This window comes from Nycticebus coucang, chromosome 19 (assembly GCF_027406575.1).
Source record: "Nycticebus coucang isolate mNycCou1 chromosome 19, mNycCou1.pri, whole genome shotgun sequence".
NCBI classification, from domain to species: Eukaryota; Metazoa; Chordata; class Mammalia; order Primates; family Lorisidae; genus Nycticebus; species Nycticebus coucang.
The window spans coordinates 25,624,632-25,644,658 of NC_069798.1; the positions used below are offsets into that span (position 1 = coordinate 25,624,632).

At 38.2% G+C, this 20,027-nt stretch overlaps 1 protein-coding gene across 1 annotated transcript in view; it reads left to right on the plus strand.

Annotated features, from left to right (window-relative positions):
- The window catches only part of ASXL3 (ASXL transcriptional regulator 3), a 179,608-nt gene that overhangs the window by 140,799 nt on the left and 18,782 nt on the right, over positions 1-20,027 (plus strand). The window contains exon 9 of the mRNA XM_053571930.1: positions 19,099-19,195. Coding sequence (XP_053427905.1) covers positions 19,099-19,195 — 97 coding nt within the window. The remainder of the gene's footprint in view (positions 1-19,098; positions 19,196-20,027) is intronic.

A 20,027-nucleotide genomic window follows, 5' to 3' on the forward strand; every position in this document is an offset into this window, starting at 1 on the left:
GGCTGAGAGGTTGATAACTGTTAACAAACTCCAAGTGGATGTTTTTCCAAGTTCTGGTGTTTGATGTAAAAAAAAAAAAAAAATTCAGGATGTACCATGTAAGCCAGGCCTCCTCAAACTTTTTAAACAGGGGACCAATTCACCGTCCCTCAGACCATTAGAGGGCCGGACTATAGTTTAAAAAAAAAACAAACAAAAAAAACTATGAACAAATTCCTATGCACATTGCACATATCTTATTTTGAAGTAAAAAAACAAAACAGGAACAAATACACACCACCTCATGTGGCCTGCGGGCCGCAGTTTGAGGACCCCTGAATTGTAAGCCAAACAAATAGCAGCTTTTCATTGAAAGCAAAAGTATACCCTCAGAGGGGAGAGTGGGTATACTGGAAAAGAGTATACAGCTGCGTGGAGAGAAAGTGGCTTTAGATCTTTTGTAGTCTGACTAACTGAGGGAGGAATATTCAAAGCCAAAGGATTGGCTTTGATAAGACTTTGGGTAGTAATTCTAGAGTTGGGCTCCTCTCATTTAAATTTGAAAACCACAGTGTAGATTATATTGTAATTAGCCAAAATGTATGTAAGGTGGTAGAAATAGCTGACAAGCCCCTTCTTGACTGTCTTTATCAGACTCTAGTTAGCTTCTGCTTGAAGACGGTTTATTTTAACACCTGCACTTGATCGTCAAACCCCTACATCCAGTCTCAGCCCTATCTCCTGGGCTAACATACCCACTGGGGTAGAGGTCTCATACGTCTTTCATTGTATATGTGTTCATTCCAAGTTCTTGTAATGCTATCATATATGGTTGTGTCTTTCTAAAATTTAATATTTTATTTAGTGCTAGCATTTAGCAATAACTTATTTATCAATGATACTATGATTCAACAATTTTGCTAAGTTTGCTTGTTAATACTAATAATTTTTATCAATTCAGAAAAAAGCTGAGCTGGTACTTTAAAAAATATTATATCCGGGCGGCGCCTGTGGCTCAAGGAGTAGGGCGCTGGTCCCATATGCCGGAGGTGGCGGGTTCAAACCCAGCCCCAGCCAAAAACCAAAAAAAAAGTATATATATATTATATCCAAGTGGCCGATAAGCATATAACAATTACTCACCTTTATAAGTCATCAAGTAAATGCAAGTAAAGTCAACTGTATACCCAGAAGGATGGCTAATATTACAAAAAAGCAACATAAATACAAAAATAAACATACAGAAAATAACACATTGGTAAGAAAGTAAATCAGACACTTATTGATGAGAATAAACTGCCACTTTGGAAAAAGTTTCAACAGCAGTTACTAAAGTTAATCCAACTCCTATGTTTACACCCAATAGAAATCAGAGATATTGTTACAAAAAAAAAAAAAGCCAGGACTTAAGTGAAAATTTTATAGACAGAGTCTTTACAATAGCTGAAACCTAGAAACTGCCAAAATACCCTCCAAGGGCAGAATGGATAAATAAACTGCTGTTTGAATTTGCCTCAAACAAATTCTTGGGTTTGAATGAACTGCATCTACGAGCAGCTGCACAGATGCATCTCGTGAACAGTGTTGAGTGGATGTGCCAAATACAAAAGTGTCTGTATTGTATAATTCCATTTTTATAAAGATCAAAAATAAGCAGAACTGATCTGTGTTGTGAGCGTGATTGGTACCTGAGAACACTTCTGAGTGCTGTTCATGTTTCTCAATCTGGTTGCTGACAACGTAAAAGTATTCACTTTGCGGAACTGAATCAACCTCCATGCTTGTGATTTGTTTACTTTTTCTCTATACATGCTACATTTCAGTTAAAATATGCTACACTTGCAAAAATTAAAGAAAATTATCCTTCTAATTTGGCTCTGCAATGGGCAGTCCATTCTGTCACCCTTGCAATAGAGTCACTTAGCTCCCCCCTGCCGCCTCCCTTTCTAGTCACTTCTCCTCCCACCCCTGCCCCCGCTCTTTTTCAGCAGGCAATGTAAGTGTGACTGAAAAGCTGAGTGATGGCCAATGACCTAGACAAAGTGTCACTTTCCCCTCCATTTGTACCTTATTTCACTAGCACCTCAATAAGGTCAGCTAGCAAACTGTTATTAGCAATAGCTTAAGAAATGTAACCGGGCGGCGCCTGTGGCTCAGTCGGTAAGGTGCCGGCCCCATATACCAAGGGTGGCGGGTTCAAACCCGGCCCTGGCCAAACTGCAACCAAAAAATAGCCGGACGTTGTGGCGGGCGCCTGTAGTCCCAGCTACTCGGGAGGCTGAGGCAAGAGAATCGCTTGAGCCCAGGAGTTGGAGGTTGCTGTGAGCTGTGTGAGGCCACGGCACTCTACCGAGGGCAATAAAGTGAGACTCTGTCTCTACAAAAAAAAAAAAAAAAAAGAAAAGAAAAGAAATGTAACCATTGTTAAAATGTCTTGACTGAAAGGAATTCTTCGTAATTCACTTCTTTATTTCCATTTGTTTTCATTTTCAGTTAAGCATGGTTCACTAGGAAAGAGATATTCTGAATATTCTCGAAGATATCAAAAGTAGACCATTTTCTCTATTTCATTAAAGACATATCTTTATAATCACCTTTCTAAATAGAATTGACACCTACGAATGTGAATTTCCCTCTAATTTTTCCCCTTTGATCATCTAATTAATTTCCTTAGTCAGATGTAAATCTGTTGGTATAGGTTCAACAGATTTCACTTTCTCTTTTCTTTCTTTCCAACATGAGAAAAGTGTATATATCAAAATTTTGTCTTTAAACATACAGTTGAAATATATGGATTTTCATTTTACTTGACCATATTAAACTTAGATATTTCTTAATATTGCTTTACTGCCTTTTATTTTATTGCTTTTAGAAAAAAATACAAAGCCTTTATTTTATAAAATGCTTTAAATTTTGTGACAAAGTAAATTTGTATACAAAACACTCAAGTCTCACGCGAATCTTTGTACCTTTTGTCTACTGTTTTCAAAGTGTTCTTTTTCTATTTTGACTGATTTATTATTTCATTTAGATTTTCCATTTAGTTTCCTGTATTTTGGCCTAACAGAGTAATTTTGTCATGTTAAAATGTTTCTAGATATCATGGTTGTTCTTGATTTCTAAATAAACCAAATTACATCTTATTTTATAAGCAGATGGTTATAATTGTTTTATTACCATAATTTCTCTCTTCCTTTTGGGGAAACAGATTATTTTTTATTTCTAATGTCTTTGCATTCACATTTGCTTTCTCTCTTTTTGTCTTTATATGCAAATGCAATGAATATTTTTCTCATTTAATTTTATATTCGATTTTGTGCCATATGCCTCAAACTTGCTTTCACAATTTATCATACATGACCTTCTTCCAAAATCTGGTTTGACATCTCTCCCCCAGTGGTTTACAATATTTATGTTAACTACATTTTATGCCTGTTTATGGGGTGAGAACCATATCATGGATGATTTGAATTCCCAAATGACTAATTGTTAAGTCGTCAGTATATGGTTATTATTTAATTTAATGGAAACATTTTTCAGTTATTGTGATAATGAATCGTGTCACTGGTAACTGATTTTTAAAGAGCTTGGAATTTTAAAAGCCATTCCTCCCTTTATCACTTGAATACAATTAGATGGTTGACTTGATTGTTTGCAGTAGAGCCTGTGTGCTGTGGGTGAGAGCATATGGTGTGATCAGACCACTCTGTGGCTGGGAGGGACCGTGGGGATCCCTTGCAGAGCAGGAGCCACGTTGTTACCGCCATGGCTTCCCTACTAATTTCTCTCAGGGCTCACACACTCACATTTTTGAGCTATTCACTTACACATCATTCAGCAATATAAAACTCTGTCAAAAAGATTAAAATGCTGAACATGCCTGCGGTTGCAAGAAAAGATGGCAATACAGTCATAAAATACGCCATCTTCATTTTCCTGCATTTTCACACTATCTGGAACTAATTCATTCTACATACTCCTCCGATTTCTGGTTTATGGACAATAGATTATTCTTTTTTTTTTTTTTTTTTTTTTGCAGTTTATGACCGGGGCTGGGTTTGAACCCCGGCACCCTACTCCTTTGAGCCACAGGTGCCGCCAATAATTATTCTTTAGGTACTATTATTTGCTTGTTAAGATGAGATACAGAATGGAAGGGAAAATAGATAATGTTTTGGCAAAAAATTGAGAACTATTGTTAATGCTACAGCTGTTATTATTTTGCCAAAATCCTTCCCATGTTTTTTTAATGTATTTGTTCATAGTGGTTAACCAGAAAGTATGATTTTGGTTCTTTGTCTTCTTTCTCATGTGCTTAAGGTAATACGTTTGCTTTAGAAATATACCTTCTGTTAATGGTAGAGAATACAGATGATGATATTTTAATGGTTTCTCTCATTTTAGAGAATCGTATGATAGTTTTAGAGTCTAAATGATTGTTGTTCCTGGTATTTACATTGACACAGTTAAATAAGCTTTGACATTCATTGAGATTACTTTAGCTACAGGCCTGAAAATAGAGATGAGATATGAAAGAATTTAGGTTATTAGGGAAGGAGCCAATAATTTAATCTGTTTCCTATGTCAGACTGTTCTCCTATTTCACCTGTCGATTATAATACTGGCTGACAAAATGAGTTTCCTTGTGACTGCTCCTAAGCAAAAGCTGCTCTGGTGTTTTTAAAGCTAGTTTTCCTGAGACTTTTTGTTCCCCAACTATTATCAAACACTCAGTTCAGAGTTCCCTCCACGGTGCTCCTGGAATGTTTTGCAGCACTTTGTGTACTCCTGTCCCTGTGTTTGTGTGTATGTGTGCATGTGTCCATTAGCTTGTTTTCAGGGTACAGCGGTCAAGGTCAAAGCAAAAGGGTGATTAAGCTAGACATGATACTAGTTTTTCTCCGTATACCCTCGATGTTTTGGCATTTTTACCCTAGGGTTGTGTAATACTTTCCCTTCTATTTCACCTACTGCTGAAGCTGGCTCATCCGTGTTTTAGCCAAGGTGTCATGGAGGGCATGTTTACAGAACTAATGCACAACTTATCACATGCGCTTGTATTCCTTTGTTGAGACTTGAACATGTAACGTGAATAACAGCAAAAGTATCAGGGAAATGTCATCTCTACTGTTACTCCAACTCGGGGGAAACATTTGCTATTATACGAGAATGAGGGGAAGAATGGATGCTGGGAGGCAACCAGCAGTCTGCCACCATCTATCGTATCATCAAATACAGAAAAGACATTGCAGACTCAGAACCTTTGAAACCACTGTTGTAGAGCAAAAGCTGCCAGAAGCAGTGACCTTATATTTACGCGCATTTTTTGTAAAGCCTTTTTACTGTCTATAAGCAAATCACAGAAAATAATCCTTTCCTACATATGTACTCTTAAAATACATACATAACATATCATTTATAGAATGTGTTTGATTATATTCACACTATATATTATAAAAAATAAATAAATGGAAATTTCTCATAATCAAACTTCATGCATTCCATGTCAGTGGTCAGGCATGAGAATTCACATGGGCATGATGCAGGCCACCAGGGTAGCTCCCTGTGACCCTCAGCTGGGCATGATGGCCGGAGCTGCCATCTCTACTATACAGGTGGAGGCCGACACCTGTATAGTAGAATAGTAATAGAAATATTCTGAGTGGGTGTAAACTTCAGTAATATAATTTTCCATGAACAACTTTTGTCAAAGCTCTGAACACAGAAAAATGCAATATTATCTCAAAATACAGGTTAGGTCCATTCTTAGAAGGAAAATCCAGTATATGTTAAAACCCAAGCAAAACTATGGTGTTACATTCTATTCTAAGATCATCATAACAGAAATTCAACTTGTGTTATGTGCCCATTGAGTCATTTGTGAGACTTATGAGATGCAGGAAAATTACCCTGGTGGGTAGCTGTATGCCTGAAGGCTATCACTAGAGTGCATAGGACACTGATAGCTCTTCAGCTTCAAACTCTTGGGCTCAAGCAATCCCTTTGCCTCAGCCTCCCAAGTGGCATGCCACCCTGCCCTGCCTAGCTGCTTTGAAAAAAAAATTACAGAAGGGGTCTCATCATGTTGCCCAGGTTGGTGTCAAACTCCTGGCCTCACAAGATTCCCCAGCTTCCAGCATCATTGATATTACAGGTGTGAGCCACGACCCCAGCTCTTTGTCCGTTCTTCCATAACAACTGTGTCTTCACCCTCTACTGCTGTGCATCTTGGAAATGTCTGTTGATTTTAGTGCAGCACACTTTCAAGGGTTAAATTACATTCGGTGCTAGCAGCCCACAGGGTCCTAAAATCACACCACTCATGGAGCAGAACCTGTTTCCTTCAGTCCCTTTCAGCCTATTGGGTGAAACTTTTCTTTTTTTCCTTTCTTTCTTTTTTTTTTTTTGCAGTTTTTGGCCTGGGCTGGGTTTGAACCTGCCACCTCTGGCATATGGGGCTGGCGCTCTGCTCCTTTGAGCCACAGGCGCCACCCAGTGGGTGGGTGAAACCTTTTTATTCACTATTGCTTCTTTGGACTTAGTCACTCTCTCTTTTTTTTTTTTTTTTTCCATATTCTATCTATGCCACTGAACATTGGATCTAGAAGGAACATTAGGGATCTTCTGTTTCAGTCACTTCCTTATCGTCAGAGTAAGTTTCCCTACAGCATCTGGTTAGTCCTGACTCTACAGCAGGCCGGGAGTATCCTTACTGCTCCTGTTTTTCCCTTGAGAAGGAAGCAACCTTTTTTACCCTCTCTGGCTTTAGACCACCACTCATCTCCTGGGTTGGTGTGGTCTCGAGACCAGTTGGGGGGTGCACACCTTCCTCATGCATCCCCCATCTTCCTCATCCTGGTCCTTCCCTTGGTGTATTTCACAAGATGAATTTATGCTGTGAGAAGAACTTTCATCAGCCCCACTCTCTGTCCTTGTTTGCTTAAACTGGCTTATTAGTGTCATCTGAAATCCTCTGTTCTTTGATAGGGTAGGTACTTTTTTAAGCCTATGGTCCATTTTTGGCAGACCGACTTAGTTACAATTAATATTGTAATTGGTAAAGTTGCCTAACTGGGAAAAATCTGAATGTAATTCATGAAGTACATTAAGAATGAACAGAGGGCTTAGGGTCCTTCCACCTGGCAGAAGGCCCCTCTCATCCTTCAGTACACCCTGGTTGGTAACTGACTTAGGAAGATAAACATAAAGGTCAAGTGAGGTCTCCATCTTTATTATGTTTTTAACTCTTGCTTCCAAAAGGGTCATTGTGTCTATACTCTGGGACTAAATACCAGCTTGTGGACATGTGGTTCTGTTACTTTATTCTGGGTCTACATTACCTAACAGAGACTTCCTAAGCTGCCTGTTCTTTCAGGATTTTTGCCCATTTTTTCTGCTTTCTTATGGGCAACTTTTCTGAAAATTCAAAAAATTCATTTTTTTGCACTCTAAAACCAATCTGGCATGTACAGCTCTCCCATACACATTAGCATATAAAAAAGTAGCCTACACATCCCATCCCAATGGTATCTTTTTGCTTGTCACATTAGCCTTTTTAAATGTCATTTATAAATTTTACACATTCAGCTTAGCCTTCTGTTATCCCTTGAGCCATGATAATTGGAAGGAAGAATGATTTTGCTGCAGGGAGTGGGTCCAGGGCTAATTTGTAATTATTGAAAAATTCAATGTGATTAATATCTAAAACATCCTATTTGTGTGACTAATACTCTTTCTCATTAATGATAATTTTTCTATTTTTATCTTTAGTTTTATAAAGGGTAATATTTTTACATCAAATATCTGCAGAAAATCCAAGTGTTAAAACTTGTTTTTATTATTTACGATCTCTCTGCATTTCATAAGTAATGAGAAACATAAAAAATGGAACCTTTCAGACCCAGGTAAGGAGACAAGTGCCAGTTAATAAAGAGAAATGGGATAGAATGTGTTCCTTATGTTAGAAATGCCCTTGAATGAGGGGCCTACTCTTAAGCATACACTTACTTCAGAGGTTCCAGGGAGCAAAGGCAAGGACAAACACAGAAAGTCACATCGACTTCATTTTTTAATAAAAAGAATCATTGGTTTGTGGATCAGAAATACCCAGTTATACTTGAACAATGTTTCAATGGTGATTTTGTAAAAATGGCAGAGACCTTGGTCACAGAGGCCATTTCTTATTCTTGCCTTTAACAATAAGTTGACAGTTCATTAAACTGAAATTTGTGAAGATGTGTCAATTTGCAGCTAGAGCGACAAAGTAGGTTCTAGGTTTACAATTCTCTAGTGCTCTGACCTGCCATTCAGTAAGGCAACATTTCTTACAGTGAACACAATCTTTAGAATATCATACTGATGGAATATTCTATGAGAGCAGTTGGCAAGCTTTTAGGAGTTTGTGAAATGTTCTTCCCATTTACATAGCAAAAGTCCCAGAGCTCTGCAGAGAATAAAACCGTTGAATTTTGTATAGTGTTTCTCAAACTGAACCAATTATAAAATCCTTTATTTTCTTAAGAATGTTTCATGCTATCTTAGTTTCTATTTTAGTAAAAGAGGAAGTGAAAGAATAAAGGTTTGGCATGTCACTAGTCATGATATATGTAGGTATTTCAGATGTGAGATAACAGACAAGCATTCTCTATTACTAGTGAAAGGAGAGTTGTGTGTTTTAGAATTTTCATTTCAGTACTTGGTGTGAGTGTAATGTAGGGGGCATGTTTGGCGTATGGCTATGAAATTTCAAGGTTGATTTGGAGTCTTTATGAAACTCTACCCTTAGAGTTCTGTAGGTTGAACAGTTATCTTGTTATTAGTTTGCAGTCCAACTTTTTTCATGGTCTTTGGCTTTCTTTGCAAATGGAATTTCTTTCTCCAATGAACTGTGCAATATTTTCAAAGTGGAAAATGTGTAATAGATTACTTAGTATAATACTTTCTGGTTTGGCCTTGCTCAGATCGCAAGAAATAGAGACCTGCTGGGGAAAAAACCCTGAAGCCATCGGGTGGGAGGGTTGAACATACATCGACCTCTCTGCTTTTGCTGTGAAATTCCAGAGTATCTTTGTTCCTCTCCTGATACCACTTTTGTTCTTCCAAACCCTGTCCGTTCCCCCTATACATAGAGGAATAATTAATTAATTACCTTAACTCACAGAGTATCTCTCTGGAGAAGCTTTGGCTTCAACACTGACCTCTAGACCAAACACTTATGGGTAGTAGTAGGACAGATTTCACTGATCGCTAAGGAGCTGATTTCCTGGTAGAGTGGCAATGATCAGGTGAGCTAGCACTAAGGGGACAGTACACTAGACTCTCAGGCTGTGATAACTAGCTTCAAAGCACACAGTTCCTTCCAAACTTTGCTGCTCAGATATCATAATATCTGTGTTCTGTTTTAAGGACGTACTTGAAAATTTTGAGATTTAAAAGGTCACAAAGTAAGTATATACTATTATTATATATTGATTTTTAAAAAATGTTTCTCATGTTATTAGGTAGTATTGAATTTTGTATAGTGTTTCTCAAACTTATCTGTATCATTTATTTTCTTTTTCTTTTCTTTTTTTTTTTTTTTTTTTTTTGAGACAGAGTCTTACTTTGTTGCCCTTGGTAGAGTGTCATGTTATCACAGCTCACAGCAACTTCAAACTCTTGGGCTCAGGCCATCCTCTCGTCTCAGCCTTCCAAATAGCTGGGACTACAGGCACCCACCATAATGCCTGGCTATTTTTTTAGAGACAGGGTTTCGGTCTTGCTAAGGCTGGCCTTGAACTCATGAGCTTAAGCAATCTGCCCACCTTGGCCTCCCAGAATACTAGCATTACAGGTGTGAGCCACCACGCCTGGCCTTGTCTTTATCATTTCTAATTCATTTTACAGCTTTGCAAGTGTGGTTACTTTTTCCTTATGAATAATGAATCAAAACAGTGAGTCACAGACAGCAGAAACGGGAGCATCTTCAGATTGCTATGAAGACACAGAGCTAGGATTAGTCGACTAACTCTCTGACTTTAAGTCCAGCTCTTCTTTGACTGTGACAAGGTTGGTTACTTACTTAAGGAGGCTACTGTGGACTATCCTGAATATATGAGAAGGCTGCCTTTTCCCCACCCCTATTTGTAGAGGGTACTGGAGGAACTGGGGTATCAAATCAGATTTAAGGGAAGGCAGTGTACCTCCCATTATCTGGTTGATGAAAAGCGGTTTGATTTAATTAAGAAATACATTGTCCACACTTTCGAATGTTGTATTACAGTAGCATAACTGTGGTGTTGATTACCCTTAGCAAAAGCCAAAATCTATTGTCTGCTTTCTGTCTCTCTTTGTACTTTGCACTAAAGATAGTAACTAAAAGTAGCTCCTATTATCTGTGTGCTCCTTATAAATTCAGTGTTTATATACCCTTACAAAAGTATCAAAAAACTGTGGAGGGTTACATAGTCATACAATTAAGCTACAACAAACTAGTTCATTCAACGTTTATTAAGCTCCCACACAGTTAGGATATGCAAATCCCTGCCCTCATGGAGATTTTAACCTACTCATCCTAATCCATCTTCTTTAATAATTCTACTTAAAGTTCTGCGTTCTCCTCCCATCTCCTAGACCCAGACACACCCAAATACACCCGAGTCATCCACAGATAATTTTGTCTTGCAACTCATAAAGGAGAATGAACCAAATGAGTTTTCTTCATCTCATCTATATTAGTTTTCTCTGCCATGTAACCAATTTCCACAAACCTAGTGACTTAAAGTAACATGCCTTTTTTCCTTTTTTTTATTTTTATTTTTACATATACATGTGTTAATTAGGTTTCCATTTTATTTTTGCCTTCACAAAATTAAAAAGACTTAAAATTTAATGATAATAACAATGTTTAAGGTAAGGATTAGAAACAAAAACCTTGTAAAGAATGAACAAACATAAATACATTCAGAAAAGGAATCAGACAATTGCTACATTGAAATATTAAGCAATAATGATAATAATGCAAAGAAAGTATCATTTGCATTGTCAAATAAAAGTATGTCTATTATAGAATGCTTTGACTCTGAGATTCAGTATGGAGTCATCAGTTAACTTCTTCTAATTTTTTTTTAAGTATTAAAAAATAGACAACTAATATTTATAAATAAAAGTAAAAGATAATTTCCAAAAATAGATCATGCTAAATCTTATAGACCATAGAAAAAGAAGAAATACATCAAGATCATTCTACTTGATCTGGGTACACCCGATATTAAAGTTGGAGAAAATATATTATTATAAAGGAGAAATTACAAACATATGTCACTTATAAATGAAGATACAATAAGTGACATGCCTTTTTTATCTCCCTGGGTCAAGAGTGAGTAGCTAGATTAGTTTCCTTGGTCAGAAATCTGGGCAAGACTTAGCTGATTGGTTAGTTCAGGATCTTCATGGGGCCAAACCAACCTGTTCCTATAATCAAGGTGTGTTGGTGACTTAATTCTCATCTGTGGAGTGGGATCCTCTTCCAAGCTTATTCAGGTTGCTGGCAGAATTTAGTGCCCGACTGTGGTAGGGCTGAAGCCCTTAGCTCTTAAAGACTACTCCCTCTTGAGGTAGTTGAGAACATGGTCATTTGTTTCTTTGAAGTCCACAAGAGAATATTTTTGCCCCTGTTGGCTAAAATGACTTCCTGTATAACCAAATAAAGTCGGGGCAGTGACAGCACTTCTCCTTCCCAGGTCTCTGCTGGTGAAACCCACATCACACGTTCTTCCCATACGCAACAGGAGAGTGTTACGCTAGCCTGTGACTCACTGGGAGCAATCTAAGCACGTCTGCTGACTGCTAGTCATCATCATACCTGCCTACACTTTTTGAATGTGTTCTCTAAACCAGCACCGTTTAATGCATTTTACATATACTTACTCGCTAATCCTCACAAAATCTCTGTGAAGTAAATCCTTTGTTATTCATTGTTGACGAATGAAACTGAAACAGGAGGAGATGGATCCTTGTCAACTAAGAATACCCAACCAAAATATAAATATATAAAAATAAAAACAGGGAGACTTTGCATTTTTTTATGTGTATATGGATGGAGTTGGAACACATCCTTAGTAAAGTATCTCAAGAATGGGGAAAAAAATGTCCAGAGTACTCAATACTATTATGAAACCAATATATAAACACTTACACATTCACACTAATGATAAAAGAAAATATAGTCTAGCAAAGAGAAAGGGATGGGGGAAAGGAGAGGAGAGGGGAGGGGGGAGATGAATGGGGGTAGAGGGAGGGCATTTGGGGAATCTCGCCTAATGTGCACAGTGCAAGGGTCCACTTCAAAATAACTAAGAGTAAATTGTAAATGTCTTACCACAAAAAATGAGGTGATGGTTATGTCAATTAGTTTGATTTAAGCATTCCACATTGTATATCAAATCATCACATCGTATGCCATAAAAGTATAGTTATGATTTAATAGAAATTAAATTTAAAAAATAGGCAAAAACATCAGAAATCTTGATGCTACATATTTCTTCAGCTGCCACTCTCTCATGTCATTGCGCTTCACAACAAGTTTCTTAACCTCCCTTTTTAGGATTCTGGTGGCTTTTCCTTACCTCCTCCCCCAGGGCTCGCTCCCTCCCGTTACCCTTCCCTTACATCCCTGCTTAGGAATGAACGCGTCAGAGGGTCCCGCCTACGTGCACAAGCATCCGGAATCATCTCTCGTTGCACATTTTTCCCTTCATCAGCCTTAACAAAATTTATGACAGTAACTTTACAGGTCAGAGACCATGTCTCCTTTTGTTGCTATTGTTTATGACATTCTCAGCACCTAGCTCAAAACGTACATTTCAAAACTAGTAAGAAATGAGTAATTATGATGGATGTGTTACTTAGTTCAATGTAAGCATTTCACATTGTATATTGAAGCAGTACCCTGAGCCCCATAAATGCATCAATGTACAAAGTTATTTAATGATAATAATAAAAAAAAATTTAAAAAAAACTTTTCTTTGGAAGAGTGAATACCTACATTTAGTTGAAGAAAGCCACAGGTGTAATGGAAAAGGTATCATTTGGGGGAACTCAACTTCTACGTCACTGCTTACCTAATGTTATGGTCTGACTGTGTCCTCCCGTGATTCATATGTTGAAATCCTAACACTCACGATGATGTTAGAAGGTATGGCCTTTTGGAGGTAATTAGGTCAGAGTCTTCATGAGTGGGAGTAGTGCCCTCACAGGCTAACCCTTTGTAACACGTGAGGACACAGCCGGGGTACTGTCTGTGAACCAGGAAACGTGCCCTCACCAGATACTAAACCTGCTGGTACTATTCTCTTGAACTAGCCTGCAGAACTTCAAGGAGTAAATTTCTGCAGTTTATGAGCTACCAGCCTATGGAATTTTGTTACAGAAGCTGAGACAGACTAAGACACCTAAATTTAGTGCTGTTTTTGGTACTCAGTTAATGATAGGGATGATTAGTTATAGTTTTTATTGAGCAAGAAGTAGATTGAGGCCATTGTTAAAGAGGAAGAGAGAGAAAAAAAAAAACAGGTCACTCTGAGCATAGATGCCACATACTAGGAATTAAAGGCCTACCAGACACCTAGCTGGGGATTTTATTGCATGTTTTCCTGCTCTTGGTGCTTCCAACACTGTTAGAATAGACATTTTACCCTTTTCTGTATGACTCGAAGTGCTAGGCTTTGCAGTAGCAGAAGCTGTCCATTTCACAGTTCCTGGCACATAGTAGATGCTTACAAAATGTTTATTAAAGAAATGTGTGACTAATAGATAGTCATTTAAACACAGCTGTTAAGTGTATTACAAATGGAAAGAGTGACTCATTGATTCCCACTACATTATAATATTATTTTATCTATGCAAGAACAAGAGTTGACTTTTACCAAGGAAAACATTAGCATTCTGTTTCATGGTTGGGTGCATTGGAAGTTTGCTTCCTGCCTCCCCCCACAAGGAAACACCCATGAAAGTGCAATTATAAGTGACATTATTATAAGACATACACACATTCTCATACTTGCTAAAACTTGTTCAAATTTTATTGTATGCCTCTGGATCATTTTGGAAACATCACTTCTCATAGCTGCCTAACAGAATGTCCCCAAATTTGTAATGAGGGAGCGGGACTGTGAACATTAAAACATACTTCTCTAATTTTGGAGGAAATGCTTACACCTTGATGTGTCAGTGACTGTCATTCCCTTTGATGCCTTTGTTTTACATATTTTCACTGATATTACCATGGCCTAAGTCTCTTCCAAGCAGATTGCCAAAGCATGGAAGACATTACCACACTTGGATAGAGCATCTTCCCTGTGGGATTTGAAAACAGAATTATTCTTAGGAAAGGTGTCAGAATGTTAAAATGTAGAGTAATGTCATTAGAAAAATATTTAATTATATTTACTAATTTTCTATGGAACCTTAAGGGGAATCCCACGTAAGCACAATAGTTGAAACTCAACAGTAGTTGACGTTTTTTAAGAATCAGTATATGTTTTTCTTTCTTCAATTGCTTTTGACATTATATATATATATATATATATATATATATATATATATATATATATATATATATATATATATATATACCTTATGCATAGAGGTACCTTAAGCCTCTGGAAAAAAAGCAAGCCATTTTAAACTCACACTGAGTTCACTTTGTGTGCTTGATGTAGGATATGTTTATTTCTAAATATTATCCTACACATATGCTGAAATCAATAGCAGCAATCATGAGAAAAACTTTGTCTTATAACATGATACTCCTTTTTTGACATTATCTGTGGCCAGAGAAGTTGCTTGCCAATGTGTCTTGTTCTAAAGAATGGCCTGCCCCAAATCTGATTGAATATCTCTTCTGTAGACATAAAGGCTTGGGCAGGTCATCTGGTGAAAGAGAGCAATTCTCTTGGGATGAGCAAGAGAGTCTATTCCATGGGAGATCATCATCCTGGGCAATTAGTTGGATTGCTTACAAATTGTGATTGCAAGGATAGGGCATGGTGGCTCACCCCTGTAATCCAAGCCCTCTGGGAGGCCAAGGAAGGTGGATTGCTTGAGCTTATGAGTTCAAGACCAGCCTGAATAAGAGTGAGACCCATCTCTACTAAAAAATAAAAAAAAAACTAGCCAGGCATTGTGGTAGGCATCTGTAGCCCCAGGTATTCAGGAGGCTGAGGCAAGAGGATCTCTTGAGTCCAAGAGTTTGAGGTTGCTGTGAACTGTGATCCCACAGTACTCGTCCCAGAGCAATAGAAAGTGAGAGTCTGTCTCAATAAAAAAAAAGAAAAGAAAAGAAAAGAAAAACCTAAACAACAGAAGAAATAAAGTTGTGTTTGGAGAGGAAAAAGAAAAATGTGTGTGTATATGTGTATACATACATGTCTGTAGATGTATGTATAGACATAATATGTAGATAAACACACATCTATACGTATCACTAAAGTTGCAGGAAGTAGAAAAGGACTCAGCTGAGAGGAAGGAGGCTTTTGTTACCAAATCTTTAAAACTCTGTCAGAACAAGGATAGCACAAAAGCCTTCTACTTTTCCATCTAAATGTTACTTTTTTCAGTAGTGTTTTCTCTCTGAAATTTTCTTTATATTTAGTGTTAATTGATTACATGATTCCTAGAAAAATTAAAATCACACAGATGACTCCCATTTACATTGTTTTTAGATAGCACTACTTTGAAGTTTTCTCTGAACCCAGCAGTCGAGCCCCTAATTGCTCAGGTCAGACCTCCCCGGTCAAAAGCCCTCAGCCCCTTCAGGGGAGAAGCCGGTCTGTAGTGAGCTACAGGGCCCATGGCCCCTGCCCCCTGCCCCCTCTCTGCTCTCTGGTTCTGTAGGACCCCGTGCAAGGCCCATTGGCAGGTCTCTGGCTTTAGGTTTCCCTGGTTCAGCTCACTTCTCCCCAGCCCGCCGTGTGGCCCAGTTTCCCACCTCTTTCAGGTGTCTGCCGAATGTCCCTTATTAATAGTGACCGTGAGAGGCCCACCCTGATACCCTGTCTAGAACAGCAGCCTGCTGTCCTGCACATGTGCTGTGGAGGCTTTCCGTTGAATGACTCCTCATCGTCCGCCAAGTGAAGTCCAGATTGCTCAGGCCACCTTCTAGCTCCAGAACATTCCCCACTATTCCTCTAAGCAACCCTCATGCCCTGCAGTTAGAATTACTTGCAAGAAACACAAAATAAGAAATAAAATGATAAAAATGTAATAGAGGTTTATTTTAAATCTAAATATGTTCTGTACTTAATTGTCATTGAATGGTAGGCAAGTAGTGACATTTATTAACCTTTGAATCCCACTGGATGTCTGCCCATAAAATGCATATTAATATAATTAATAACGAAAGCAAATGACATATCTACCAAGAAAGAGTGTCAACCTTTCTTGAGAGGTTTTATCTTTATCTTTGAGATAAAAGGATCTCTATGTGAATATATTTTTTTATAAAATTTATTTTCCTCTGAAACAATGATTATGATCTGAGTTTTTCTTCCCCTAATTAAAAAGGAAATATAACTTACCAATATTTTACTTAGACACCTCATTATAAGACAGATGATTTTGGAGAATGAACATTTCTATTTTGGCTAATCAGAAAAACAAGAATTTATGTCTCAATAGGAAAAAAAAAAACACACCTCTTCAGAAATGTTTATTGTTCCGGTTCATTAAAATGTTATATCCTTGGACAGTATTTCTTAAAAGCCATAAAATTAATAGTGTATTTTAAAAGTTTTATTGACATTTATTTCCTAAATCTAATTTAGCTGTAGTGTTTAATTGTGCTGTCTCATACAGCCGGGGAATCTGGCAGTTAAAATTACTTTTATGCTTTAAAAGAAAAACGTTTTCCTTCAGGGCCGGCTTTCATACTCGGAACGTGTTTATGTCACACTGCTTTGCATTGTCATGTACTGAAATCTTGAGAATCTGTCAGAGCTAATCTGGATCTAGTATTCTTTGTCTCTTAAAATTATGCTGAAATTTCAACCAATCATGCCCCTGGCCTGGCAGGATTCATGGAGCTAAAACTCTGTGTATCAGCTACCAGTGTTAAGCTCTATGTATCGCTACGAAGAGCGAGGGTAGTACAGTAAACTTTTATTGAATACTTGCAAGATACTGAGCATGTCATAAACTATAGACGTTTATAAGGTACCATCTGTATCCTCAGATGTAGAATAATTGTCACCCTTACCACTGTGCCTTCTTTAAATGTACTGTATATTTAATAAATTCCTCGACCTAGTCTGAGAATTTGTCTTCCATCTACTAGTCCCAGTTAAAATCTAGCTTTTCAATAAGATTACTTCCTCCCTTTGACCTTACTAAGCGGAGGTGCTTTTTTCCCAGGGTTTCTGCACCACAGGATTCATATTCAGAGTCAGTATTCACAGGAACATTTCAGCCTTCTCAGAGGCGTGTCATTCAGATGACTGTCTGTCCTCACCCTGATTGTCCTTGCTGGATCTCCTTGAGGACTTGGACTCAAAGCTAACCACTGTTTTCCTCCACTCCCATCTCCTAGAATCATCCTGAGCAAATTTTATTATTTTCTAAACCATCCTCCATATGCCTTTACCTCCTCAATCCTGAAGACCTTCACCCCGTCCTGAGTGTCTCAGATTTCTTTTTCTTTTATCATCTTTTATAATAAGGGTTCCAATACGCTTTCTAGCGATATCTCTGTATTTGACTTTCCCTCTCTGCTCCGTCCTTTACTCAGCTATCAAAGTAATTTTTTTAAACAGAAATCTTTTTAGGCTTTTCCCAGGCTTCAAAATCGTGGGGAGTTTCCCACTGCACTTTGCAGCCACGCTCAGCCCAGGTGGGTGGGAAGGGCACACGAGGGCCAAAAGCATCTGCTTTATGTTGGATATGTTCAGAACACAAGAACGGATTTTTTTTTTTTTTTTTGGTCTTTATTGCCACGATTTGCCAGCACCCGTACAAGTGCCAGGCACGTAAGTTCCTATGAGTGACTTAGTAAGTATCTGTTGAATGAAGATGAAACAACTGAGCATGAGTAAATAATAAGTCAGTGAATCAGTGAAATCTTGCCTGAAATTTTTCAAGTTTTCAGTAATTTCAAATATCAAGTATATTGGTATACTTACTGGTATCTTCTTAGATGAACTTCAGGCTCCCATCACTGTGACCTCCCTGTAAATCCCATGATGTCAAAAATCAGCTTAACTCCTATTTTGTTCTCATGTCTGTGTTTTCTGTGCTTGATTAGCCATTAGCCAGTTTAAGGTGCTGTAGTACTTTTATATTCAGCATGTTCCTTTGCTCCTGAAAGGGTAGCTAGCACGTGCGTGAAGGCGTTGTTTCAGTTAAATTTTAAAAGAGAGATGATATTTCAGCAGGCAAAATGGAGTGTGGGGAAGATCATCAAAAAATAAAAACACAAGGAAAAGAAGTCTCTGAGTGTGTTTTCAGGTAATTGTGGGTAATTAGAGTTTAAAAGTGAATTGCGTATATGAGACTAAGAGGAAATCTTGGAGAATCTAGTTGGGGCTACAGTTCTCTAAGCCCTTCCATCCCAGGCTAAAGCATCCACATACCTTCCCAAATGGTCCAGTGGCTGAGGGCGAGGATGTCCCGCCTCTGTAATTAAGCTCATGCTTTTCAACAATACACTATACGTGTTGATCTCTGAGTCTTCTGTCCACATCCTCTTCCTCTCTCATGAGCCTGCCTAAACCCTCACGCCCACAAAGACATCGTCCCCAAGATTTTACATTTTGCACATCTCAATTCCCACTCACCTAATGCTATACTATTAGCATTCCCTCTCTGCTCCAGCTAGATAGGAAGCCAGCCACTGCCCACACTCGCATTCTTTCTCTCTCCTACATCAGCAAGCAGAGCGCATGCAGTCTCATCCTAGGAGTTTCACCTTCTGTTGAATCCCGTGCTCCTCTCCCCTCTCCCTTCCCTCTCCTCCCCTCACCTTTTCCGCCCCCTCCCCCTTGCACACACACACATCTCCCAGCACCACTCACTTTTTGCTTCTTTCCTGTGTTCTTTTGCTTTGAATAATTCCTAACGGGATCTTGTGTTTGTCGGCTTATTTTTTAGATGGGAAGTGATGGGATTTTACGCCTCAGCACTTCAGCTCTAAATAATGAATTCTTTGCATATGCAGCACAAGGGTGGAAACAGCGACTGGCAGAAGGTAAATTTCTGTTTTGTATTATTCTGAGACATGTTGGCGTACACATATTGTGCTGAGCTTTGTACCTTTATTTGATTCCCCCCTCTGAAATATACTTTAATAAAAACTCATATCCCATTCTAAGCTACTTCATTAATTTTTTTTGTTATACTTGGCATTTTTGAAGTCAGATATTTTTGAAGAAAGCATGATTTTGGACATAATAAAAATTTTTATATATCAAGATTTTTTTGAGTGACCATTTTAATTAAATTGTTCAACCTATTAAGTATTCTCTTAATTTTTCTGCACCCTAAAAAACCTTCTTTTAATAGTTTCTTCCTTTGAAATCGCCAAGGGTTTTGAGAGACTAAAAAACACTCACTGCTATCACTCTTTTCCTCTTTGCACACTCAAAGTGTCATAGTCAGGGGTGGTCCCACTGGATGCAACTGAAATACTCCTCCTAGAGAATGAATGCTAATGGTTTTCTTCTGGCAAAATCCAATTTTTCTCTTCTCAGTTCTTAATTTCAAGTACTTCCGCCAATATCTCGTTTGTTTTTTACACCATCCAATTTGGGACCATCTCCCTTAGACATTCAAAATAGATTTTTAATTGATTTCTGGGTGTGCATCTCTGACAGCATTTTCTCCACTCCCGGCAGGAGCTCCTGTTCTTTATCTGATGGTGAATGTACACGTCTCCAGCATTTTGTTTTCTAACCTTACATATTCTCTAAGCAGCCTCATTTACCACCTTGGTTTCAACTATGGCCCATATGCCAAGAATTTCCAAATCTGGCTCCACCTCCCTCTCCTGATCCCCAGTGTCCTGTTTCCAGGTGCCTGTC